The sequence below is a fragment of the Aptenodytes patagonicus genome, unplaced genomic scaffold (genome assembly GCF_965638725.1).
Source record: "Aptenodytes patagonicus unplaced genomic scaffold, bAptPat1.pri.cur scaffold_71, whole genome shotgun sequence".
Taxonomy (NCBI): Eukaryota; Metazoa; Chordata; class Aves; order Sphenisciformes; family Spheniscidae; genus Aptenodytes; species Aptenodytes patagonicus.
The window spans coordinates 221052-232430 of NW_027472020.1; the positions used below are offsets into that span (position 1 = coordinate 221052).

General features: G+C 47.1%; 1 protein-coding gene across 1 annotated transcript; it reads left to right on the top strand.

Moving 5' to 3' along the window:
• The first annotated feature begins 1744 nt into the window (after positions 1-1744).
• Positions 1745-10926, top strand: LOC143173396 (sucrase-isomaltase, intestinal-like). Its single transcript, XM_076363619.1, has 8 exons — positions 1745-1931; positions 5170-5318; positions 6507-6591; positions 6736-6792; positions 7409-7533; positions 7955-8043; positions 8747-8796; positions 10560-10926. Exons 2-8 carry the CDS (start codon positions 5266-5268, stop codon positions 10578-10580), a joined length of 480 nt encoding a protein of 159 aa, XP_076219734.1. The 5' UTR covers positions 1745-1931; positions 5170-5265; the 3' UTR covers positions 10581-10926.
• The last annotated feature ends 453 nt before the right edge of the window (positions 10927-11379 follow it).

Sequence of the window (11379 nt, forward strand, 5' to 3'; positions counted from 1 at the left end):
TTTCTATTTCCACCTGGGGTAGAGCCAGGGCTCTCTACTATCCTATTTATCTCCCAGATGACCCAATTTATATCCAGTTTCTACCTCTACTTATGAAATCCTCCAGGTAGGTGCCCTGTTTGGCCATCCCGTGGGCCACCCACGCTGACAGAAGGTCCACCTCCAGTCCCAGCACGGTGGCACTCGCGTCCCCTGCTGTTTCCTGGCATTTTCCTCCTTGCCCAAATCCATCCTATGCAACCCAGGAACCAAACCGTCCTTACGGGAAGCTTCTGCTTAGGACCCCCTCCAGCATCCCGGGGGGGAAGGGGCCACCCTGATGCCGCCCTAAAGATGCAGTCCCTGACCTTGAGCAAAGGTTGTTCCTGAGGACACTGGCGCGAGCGAGTGATGAGGGTCTGCAAAGCTGAATTTCACTTTGCAGGGGCAGATCTTTCTGCACCGGTTTGCAAGAGGGTGCCAGGCTGGGAATTGGAAGACCTTGTTGAAGGGCCAAAATGGAGAGACCTACCCAGAACCAGGAGCTCCGTGTGGGGGTGAGATGTGTCTCTAGGGTGTATATACATATATACACCCTACATGTAGGGTTCAAATCCTTACTACAGGACACAAAACCTAATTTCCCGGTCCAAAGCCTCATTTTTAGGCTACAAAGCCACAACTGGCTGTGCAAAGCCTCATTTATACAATCCCAACTCTTATTTTCAAAGTCCAAGTCCTCGGTTCTAGATCCAGACTCTCATATTAAGTTACCAAAGTCTCATTTATGTGGTCCAAAGCCCCATCTTGAAGGCCCAAACCCTCATTTTGAGAGGCCAAATACTGATTTGTAGGGTCTAAACCCTCTTTCTGGGGAACAAAGGCTCGGGTTTAGGGTCCAAAGCTTTAGTTGGAGGCTCCAACGCCTCATTTGTAAGACCCAGGTCTGTCTTTCAGAGTCCAAAATCTCATTTTATTGTCCAAATCCTTGTTTTTTGTTTCTGACGCCAAATTCTGAGGGTCCAAAGTCTCATTTTTAGCGCCCAAGGCCTCCTTTTTAGGGTTCTGTGCCTCTTTTCTTTTAGAGTCCAATTCTCAATTTTTAGGGCCCAAAGCCTCATATTTCATTTGAAGCCACAAGTCTCACTTTTAGCGCCCAAAGCCTCATTTTCAGGATCCCTCCCCTCATTTTAAGGGTCTCAGTGTCACTGGTGGCATCATCCAGGGCTGCCCTTTATCCTTCTCGGACAGCTCTAAGCTTCCACAAAGCACAGCCCTTCTTTCCAGGGCCGGGCTGTCCTTTCGTTCGTTTTACTTCAGCACAAACACTACCAGAGCCTGCGGCCACGCTCCAGTACCTCATCGCACCTCAGCCCCTGCTGTGAACTAACATGGACAGTCACACCGTTGACGCGCTCTCCTGCCCTTCTCTGGACACGCTCCAGCACCTCGACGTCCTTCTTGTAGCGAGGGGCCCAAAACTGAAGACAGCCTCGGAGGGCGGGCCCTCAGCGCCTGACAGCGCAGGCTGCGGCAGGGGCTGGGCCGGGCCGCCGCCATGACAACCGCCCCCTCCCCCTGGAACGCTCCCCCACTTCAGCCCAGAGCCTTCCCCGGCCGGCACGGCGACAGCCAATCGGCTGCCGCCGCGGGAAGCGCCGCCAATCGGAGCCGGGCGTGCCCTGCCCAATCCCAGCGCCGCTCTCGGGAGGCCGGCAGAGAGGCGGGAAAGCCCTGAGGGGAGGGACCCGCCCCCGGCTGCGGCCCGTCCGGCCCGGGCCCGTGCGGCCCCCGCGGCTTCTGCCGGGCCCCTCCGCGTCCCCGGGGCAGCCGGGGGGAGGAAGGCCCTGGCGCTTCCCGGCCGGTGTCACCCCAAGGAGCGCGGGACCTCCCGCCACGCGGAGCAGCGAGGGAGGCGCCCGGTGCCCTCACGATGTCTGCGGCGGGGGGAGGTGAGGAAGCAAAGCGCGTCCGGGCTCGGCGCCCTCGGCTCAGCCTCAGGCCGCGACGGGAGCCGAGGGGCTCTTCCGCTGCTGGGAGCCGCCCGAGGCAGCTGCCAGGTACCTGCCTGAGCTAGTTCGCCCGTTTGGGGCGGGAGGTGTCTGCTCTGGGACCCGCCTGGGACTCCCCCCAGGTACGGGGCGGCTTTGGCGGCCCTCATCTGAAAGGCGCACGTGTCCGGGGTGGCAGCCCGGGAGCCCTGCCCTGTCGAGACCCCAGGTAGCGTGCCTCCTCCAGGAGGAAGCTCCAACTGCATGCAGCCACCTGGGACTCCGGCTGGGCGGAAAGCGAAGGTGGTTTGCATCTGGTGGAAGGACCCCCCCGGGCCAGGCGGCTGTCTGGGACCGCTGCGAGGTAGCAGCAGCGCAGGTCGGTTTGCCTCATCCGGGAAGGAGCTGACATCCCGCCTGTGCACCGGGAGCTCGTCCGTGGTGGTTCCTCCGGTGGTTTTGTGTCCTCGTGGGCGAAGCGCTCAGCCTCCGCGGCCGCAAAGTATTTCTAGTGGTGCCCGGCCTGGTTTCTCTGCGCAGAGACCTACCCCCGGTGCAGAGTCGCTGCCCAGTTGTCGTTGCCTCCACTGGCAGGCTGTGATTGTGGAAGCTCTGATGGCAGGTCGCTGACTGGGGGGCTGCAGGGCCCGCTGCCCAAGTTGGTTTTCGGTGGTGTATAGTTAGCTCCGTTTCAGAGGGACTCTGCGCAAAGGGGGACCCAAGTAGATTTGCGTCTGCGTGCGAGTCGCCTCGCTCCTGGGAAGCAGCTGAGGATTTCTCCCTGGTAGATCCCCAGTGCGGCTGTCCCCCCGGAGTGAAAATCTCATCCCAGGTGACAGCCCACTTGACTTGCCAGGCAGTTGCTGGAGCTATTTTAAAATTTACACAGAAACTGCGTTCCCAGGTAGCAGCCTGGGACTCCTAGAAGGTACCTACCTGAAAAGTTTCTCTCCTGTTGCAAGAAGGACCATGGTTAGTAGTGGCTCAGGCTTCCTGCCAGGACTCACATTGTCTTTTTGGCCACCTCAGGAGGGAGTAGAACTCTTGGGTTCTAGATTCCTCCAAGGTAGCTACCGGTGGAGTTTTGTGTATGCTGCAGTCAGGCCCATAGAATCACCGAATGGTTTGGGTTGGAAGGGACCTCTAAAGGTCGTCTAGTCCAACCCCCCTGCCGCGGGCAGGGACATCTTCAACTAGATCAGGTCGCTCAGAGCCCCGTCCAACCTGACCTGGAATGTTTCCAGGGATGGGGCATCCACCCCCTCTCTGGGCAACCTGTGCCGGTGTTTCACCACCCTCAGCGTAAAAAATGTCTTCCTTCTATCTAGTCTGTATCTTTACAGACTAGTTTCAAGCCGTTCCCCCTTGTCCTGTCGCAACAGGCCCTGCTGAAAAGTTTGCCGCCGTCTTTTTCATAAGCCCCCTTGAAGTACTGACAGGCTGCAATAAGGTTTCCCCGAAGCCTTCTCTTCTCTAGGCTGAACAATGCTGGCTGTCTCGAATCACCTCCCTGCCCTCCATGTGCCTTAGCATAGCTTCCAGGAGGATCTGTTCCATGATCTTCCCAGGCACAGAGGTGAGGCTGACTGGCCTGTAGTTCCCCGGGCCTTCCTTTTTCCCCTTTTTAAAAATGGGGGTGATGTTTCCCGTTATCCAGTCAGCGGGAACTTCCCCGGACTGCCCCGGCTTCTCAAATATGATGGATAGTGGCTTAGCAACTTCATCCGCCAGTTCCTTCAGGACCCGCAGATGGATCTCATCGGGTCCCATGGACTTGTGCACCTTCAGGTCCTTAGATGGTCTCGAACCTGATGTTCTCCCACAGTGGGCAGCTCTTCATTCTCCCAGTCCCTGCCTTTGCCTTCTGTGGCTTGGGCGGTGAGGCTCGAGCACTTGCCGGTGGAGACCGAGGCAAAAAAGTCATTGAGTACCTCCGCCTTCTCCGTATCCTGGGTAACCAGGTCTCCCGTTTCCTTCCGGAGAGGGCCCACATTTTCCCTCGTCTTCCTTCTGTCCCTGACATATCTATAGAACCTTTTCTTGTGGCCCTTGCCGTCCCCGGCCAGATTTAATTCTCTCAGGGCTTTAGCTTTCCTAACCTGGTCCCTGGCTGCTCGGACAATTTCTCTCTATTCCTCCCAGGCTCCCTGTCCTTGCTTCCACCCTCTGCAGGCTTCCTTTTTGTGTTTGAGTTTGTCCAGGAGCTCCTTGTTCATCCACGCAGGCCTCCTGGCGTTTTTGCCTGGCTTCCTCTTTGCTGGGATGCATCGCTCCTGAGCTTGAAGGAGGCGATCCTTGAATATCGCCCAGCTTTCTTGGGCCACTCTTCCCTCCAGGGCTTTGTCCCATGGCACTCTACCAAGCAGATCCCTGAAGAGGCCAAAGTCTGCTCTGCTGAAGTCCCGGGTAGTGAGCTTGCTGTGCGCCCTCTATGCCATTTTTACGTAAACACACCACATCTACAAGAAGAAAATCATTATTTTTCATGTGGTCCAATTCTACTTAAACATACCAACTCTACAAGACTAAAATAGTTAGTATTTTTTTACACGCAGGCCATTTTCATTTAAACATACCACTCTTTGGAGACGACCATAATTACTTTTATGGCTAAGCCCATTTAAAGGGGCAAAACGGACCTTGCCGGTGTCATCCCTAAGTATTCTTCATTTCCCAGCAAATCAGAAAAGGGACCAGTGGAATGAGATTCCCGAGTGTCTGAAATTCCTGTACTTTGCCCGCTTCCATAGAATACTGTCTTTCTTTTCAGAATAAATGAAAAGAACTGTCTAAATGCAGGAGACTGTACTATAGGGAGCTGTAAAACGAGAGAACTGGAAAAATGGCAATAAGGGAAACAGCATGTTTCTCCTCGTGAGAGCTTTAGGTCGAGCGGAGCAGAGCTATTTGTCCTCCCTTAAAGAACAGAGAACTAAATAAAGGTACTCTAAATTAGAGGAGAACAAGGAACTTGCAAGGCTCCACCCAGATCTCCTCAGCTATGCTTCGCTATGTCGATTTTGAGGCATGTTTGACAGTTACTGCCGCTAAATTACATGGTCTTAGGGGCAATAAGATGAAAGAAAAGATGCTGAAGGTGAGGTCCGTTGTAAATATGAGCAAATTCTGTTTTATTCCCCGTCTCTTCCAAACAAAACAATCCCATCTGAATAACAAAAGACTCTTCTCTCTTGTTTAGAGGCAAGATCCTGTTGCCTGGAATTCCACATTTGAAGACATTTCCAGGAAAGTGCTAAATATAAGATACACCCTCTTACCTTATTTGTACACGTTAATGCACGAAGCCAACGCTCACGGCAGCACCGTCGTCCGCCCTCTGCTCCACGAGTAAGTGGGGTCCTTCCTTCCCCGTTCATAATGAATTCCTACTGAAGTCCCTGGGGTTTCCGTCGGCCTCCTAGAAAGGTTTTTCCCTGTTACAGCAATTTTTCTCTTAAAACCGGCGAGGGATGGAGAATACGCACATTGAGCATCGGCTCGCTGTGACGCCTCAAGGGCTCCGTTCCCCACGGTGCCGACTTTTTTGTCTTATCTAGAAACATAATTCATATATCGATTTTGAAGCTCATTCTCATCATCCCTAGTGGTATTCAGCAAATACCTTCTGCCTGGTGCTGGATATACGCAGAATCAGAGAGCACGTGCCGCAGAAACAGCTGGGCAAAACCTTTAAGCAGAGAAACAGAAAAGGGGGGAGAAAATAGGGGGTTTGACGCCCGTTTTGAGACGTTTGTAGGGCACGGTGACTTATTTTGGCCAAACAGATATGGCAGTTTTTAAAAAAAAAAAAAAAAAAAAAAAAAAGAGGGGGGGTTTATAGCAGGTTGGTTTTTTTGTTTTTAAAAAAAGACGTTTTTAGAGACGTGAGCCTTCATTGGTACCTGGTCAGAAGGGGCGATACGTGCCAAAGGCTGATCAATGCCTTAATGTTAAAGGTGAAGCCTAATATCTAAAAATGCTTGTCTTCCACTAAACCCCACTGACTTGTCAGCGTGTCATCCCGGCCTCATTTTGAGTAATCTGAGACTTGATCCTGACAAAGCGCCTGTCAAAAAATAAGCAGCGCAAATCAGAAAGTAATTGGGCCACTACTTAATTTTGCTGTTGCTGATAGCAAGCAAAAGTGTGTGTTTTTTTTTTTTTTTTTTTTAAGTTTTGTGATCTAAATAGCCTAAATAAAAATTCTAGTGCGTGCGTAGGTATAGGCCAGCAAACGTGAAGCAACAGCAGACGTGAAAATTAAGTAATAGGTGGCATTGCCCTGAAGATTTTCACTTTAGGATCTTAATACACTCTTGACAAGGACTAAGTGATACATTTGTAAAAAAAAAGGGATTAATTTTTGACCCTTATTATCTATTATGAATAGATAGGTAATAATGTTGCCTGTTACTAGTGGTAGCATGCTCGCGGCTGAGGAAATGGTAGTTTTACTGAGAAAAAAAGGCTTCAACAAGGAAACACTTTGGGAAAGGTTGACCCCGAGGGCTCGGCCGCTCTTTTGTTACTTTGCAGGTTTGTGAGAGACAAAACGACATGGGAAATACACAGGCAATTTCTGTGGGGACCGGCACTGCTCGTCAGCCCCGCGCTGGACCAGGTGAAATAGCAGGAATAGAAGTATCAGAAAAGTTGGGGGAAGAAATGAGAAAATACTAGAAACGGATGAAAATATTGGAAGAGATTTGAACTAAACTGTACTTTCTGGCTTTAATAGACCTAAACCAAAAGTGTGTCGTTCCAGGGTGCTGTAGCGGTGAAGGCTTACCTGCCGAATGCCCGCTGGTATGATTACCACACAGTGAGTAATTTTAAAAACTCTAGTATATTTATTTTTCCTACTATGGAAATGATTAGGAAAATTTCCATAGTATCCACCGTCACAGGTGTACGGCGTGCTGGGGTGGAGTGTGACTCCACCACCTCTGTTTTACCAACACGTGTCCAGTAGGAGTTTTTAGCGATGTAAAAAATTACATCTTGGCTAATTTGTTTGCTAATCACTTTGTGGTAATGTAATCCTGTTCAACATGACCAGTAAAAAGGTGGAATAACAGCTGTAACTGAAGCGCTTCCATGTTTGCTTTTTTTGAACCCCTTCAAGGATGCATAGAACTTCTTTTCTAGGAATGATGGTGTGGAGGAAGACAAAAGTTTTAAACAATTTTTACGGCCTCAGGCTTTAAAAGTCACTCCGTTTATCAAGTGTTGTGTAATGGGTTTATATATGCAGAATTTCAGATTGTAATCTTGAAAACACATAGTTCTGCACTAAAGAAGGATTGGCACTGACAACTTTCTTAGTATTTATGTATTCATAAACTTTCATTCTAAAAAAAAGCTTAAAATGGAAAATTCAACAAAGAGACCAAGTTTTATTTGGGTTTGGTTTGTTTTTTTTTTTTAATCATGAATAGGGTGAGTACCTTGGCTTTAGGGGACAATTCAGAAATTTACCATCTCCTTTGGAACATATCAACCTCCATATCCGAGGCGGCTACATCCTCCCTCAGCAAAGCCCTGCTAATACTACATTTTACAGGTATGACTACAATTTAATGTAACATTTTTTTGCTTTTTGGGGGCGATATTTAATTAGTGGCCTGGCAAATAAATCGCCTATTAGTGACACGGCGCCTGCATTTGCCTGGACTCCTTATTTTCAACCTGGGAAAAGCCCAATTTTCTGGTTTAATGTACACTGTGCTCGGAAGCATTTCCCATTTGGTATAAACATGAGCAGTCCTGAGAGAATCAGGAAGTATGGCAGCACGTCAACTTCATGGCAGGTTTTTCTCCTTTTTTGGTTTCCTCCTTTAACGGTAACGCTATGGATCGGGGAAGGCTGGTAACAGAGCTCAGTTAAGTTGTGTACAATGTCCGTAATAGAAGTGATATTGTATTACCTATGTTGAGAAAGATAAAATGCAATTAGCCCAGACAAATATTCTTTTTTTCCATAGCCGAAGAAACCCGTTGGCGCTCACCGTTGCTTTGAATGACAGTCAGCTTGCAGCAGGTCAGCTTTACTGGGATGACGGGGTGCGCATTGGTAAGTACAAAGTTTCTTGTTTCCACGCTAAATTAACTAATTCAGAGTCTACAATGCATAAACGTCGCCTCTCTCTAGCTCAGCGCATCGCTGACACGAACAGTTAATGTTGTATTTCAGGATTAGTCCGTAATTGTGCAACACGGCGTAGGAAGCAGGAGCACAAACCAGAGAGAAAAAAAATTACAGTAAACCGGTTACACTTAAGTAATTAAACTAAAATTACAGTAAAATGTAAAACAGTAACACCGCTAAAATGTAGAATGCTGGCACAGTAGTAACCTAATGTTGTTATTTAGAGAATATATATTTTGCATGAATTCAGCTGTGCCCTGGGCCTAGGACAAGGTATAGAATAAGGATTTGTTCTCAAACCTGTGGGGAACCTAACCACAGGTGAAGTGGGAAGCTTTAACTAATTTCCTCGATATTAATAAATTCAAATGGTCTTCAGATAAGACGTATCTAGCAGTCTCTTATCCTTTACGCCTGCAGTGTATTATCCTTGTAATAACGCTAAGCTGTCCCCTGAGATCATCGCAAGGAATGCACAAAAATTGTGATTTATCTTTTTTTTAACATACCAACACATTGCAGGAAGTCCGCACGAGCTATACTACACGCAGCACAATTCTTCTATTTAACTTAAAAAAAGAAAAGGTGACCAGCAAATACATATTACTTCATTCTTTCTTTTTAACAGATGCGTATGAAGAGCGTGTATATCTGCTGACCTCATTTACTGCTAATCGGGTACGTCACGGTACCTCGCTGGTTTTGAGTACCCGGGGTGATTATTGTTGTATGTTAACTAAGGTATTTTAATTTGGCATTTTTTTTTTTAATGTTTCGATATCCCCACACGCTACTAACCCTTTGTGATGGACCAGCTCTTAGCCAGCGTTGTGAAAACCGTTGCAGGTCTCTCCGTGTTACTTTTTTTTTTTTTTTTTTTTAATTAATACAGGCAACATCACACCCCAGATGGATAAACGAATTTTGCAATAAATGGGGGCAAGTAAATTTACTTCAGCAGGGCACCTCCCCGCACGTGTATTTATATTCAGTGGCTGGCCCAGCCTGAGACCTTCAAGACAGGCGTTGGTTCAGATTTGGTCCCTGCACGTCGGTTTTCAGTAAGTGAGGAGGAGGTTTTAACATTAACTTCAAAAATTAACGTTAAGCAAAAAATCCCAGACATACCCGTTCACAACTTCTCCTTCTATATATGAAGGAATTTAGGAGTGTTTTGTGTCCGGGCTGCGCTATAATGCCGTGAATATAGTTAAGTTGTATTAAGAACGAATTTAAGCTGGCTTCAGAGGGTATCTTAAGTTTAGCTTATCGCTGCATTTCTTGTATATTCCTGCCGTTATAATTTCTCGTCATTCTGAAAAACGCCAGTTTTTTTCAAAAAGGATTTGTAGAAAATGAAAGCGCGTATCAACGCAGAAAGGCAATAAGGCCAATATTTTGCCAGCGGTGTGTTCCGCATCATTTTTGCTCATCGTTCCCATGTAAATGAATACATTTCAGCCAAGCAGCCCGTGCGTATTTTACAGCCTTGCAGTTAAGCGTAGATATCCACGTAGGACACAAATGTACTTGGACAGACTAGAAAGAAGTGACTGTACACAAAATCTACCCCATCTGGAATACAGTCACAGTTAGAGCCAGGAAAGTGCTTTCAAATGGTTTAGAAAGGTAGGGGCAGCGATCGCCAAAGATTTTGACTACGCATCCCCAGCAGTAAGAGTTTTTGAGCGCCTCCCCCCAACATACGCATCTTTATTTATAAATTATATACATATCTAGGTATAGAAAACAATTGTGCTACCTACTGTTATGTGCATCACAAAGCATACACAGAGACAGAAATTTAAAAAGGTGGGTAAAGGTGAAATAGATGCTACGATAAAAATATTTTAACTTTTATTTATTAATAGTACAAAACCATTTTCTTCCCACACCCCAGTGGATTTGTTTTGCGCTCCACTGCACTAGAGGATGGTATTTTCCGCTGCCATTATCAAATCTCCACGTTAGGAGCCCGAGGGAAAAGCAGAGAAAATCTAGTTGGGCAAAAATGGTTTAGTTTTCGTTAAGAGCTGTTAATTGTTTAAAGGTTGCAGCAGAACCTTTGAACAGAGGCTGGTGTGGAGTTACTGACTCCGTTTGTGACTCTTTTTTATCGTTGTTCTTAATTTTTATCATTATTCTTCAACACAGAATCTCGACCGTGGAGCAGTTGCTGTGTAAGAAAGTCAGCGATTAGTGGTGCTTGTTATAATGATTGGCATTTCCAGCGTGTCAGCTTTAAACTTTTTGTTTTAAGCCGTTGAATAGCTGGAATTAAATTAGACGGTGATTATACGGACTATGGGTTTAAAAGAAATGCTTTTTATATGGTAATAAAAAAAAAAAAGGTGTGTTGTTTCATTAGTTTTCCAGGTGGCCAAAATGTTGTTGTTTTATCCTCAGTGCTCCGATTTCTCATTTCTTTTGACTTTCTCAAGGAATTGGACGTAAACTGCTAAGGGAGAAAAGGGTTTTTCTGCTATTTGCAGTTGTAAGATTACATAGTAATCGCCCATTGTCCTGCTCTTACAGAAAGCTGGTAAGGAAAAGCGTAATTAGAGCGGTCTTAAATCGACCGATAATGAAGAACGCAATAAAATAACTGTATAATTACATTATATCTGTATAATTCTATCACAGCGGAGCTGCGTGGGAGCGGCGCTGGGATCTGACCCAGCAAGTGCCATCTCTGGGCAACTTAAAGGATATTCTCTGCCCGGAGACCTGGTGGAATTGGGCACAACCTAAAGAAATTGTGAATCCGCTATCTGCCTAAACTCAAGTCGGCTGGTCCAAGAAATGAGCCCCGATTCACACTCCTATTTTGCTAGGTCTGGAACGACGAGTTTCGCAATCCATCGGAAGCATTTTTGCCGCTGTAAAAGGCGATTTAAAAAAGAAAAAAAAGGAGCAAAAGGAGCAAAACGCCTGCAGGACCGGAGCGATAACCAGGGGACGCACAGAGATCTTGCCACTGAATTCAGTAGTTTGGGAAACTTCAGGGGATTACAGGAAAACGAGGGAAAAAAGGTCTGAATTATGAAAACCATTGTTTTAATCCTTTCTTATGCTGCAGAATTCACATCAGGACAAATTTCTTCAATATTCAGCACCTCATTGGTAGCGGAGGAGTCTGCAAGAGATCTGCGAAGGCGGAGGAACGAGGAAGATCAAAGCCTCCAACGTTTGGAAAATGAAGAATGATATAGAGATTCGTTTATTTATTTTTAAATTGAAGAGGAGGGAAAAATGGTAAGC

What these genes read in the sequence shown, in the direction of transcription:
- LOC143173396 (XM_076363619.1), top strand. Translation starts at nt 5,266, where the DNA reads ATGCACGAAGCCAACGCTCACGGCAGCACCGTCGTCCGCCCTCTGCTC. An exon ending in GTCCGCCCTCTGCTCCACGA is followed by an intron (nt 5,319 to 6,506) that starts GTAAGTGGGGTC and finishes GTTACTTTGCAG; the next exon opens with GTTTGTGAGAGACAAAACGA. An exon ending in TCAGCCCCGCGCTGGACCAG is followed by an intron (nt 6,592 to 6,735) that starts GTGAAATAGCAG and finishes GTGTCGTTCCAG; the next exon opens with GGTGCTGTAGCGGTGAAGGC.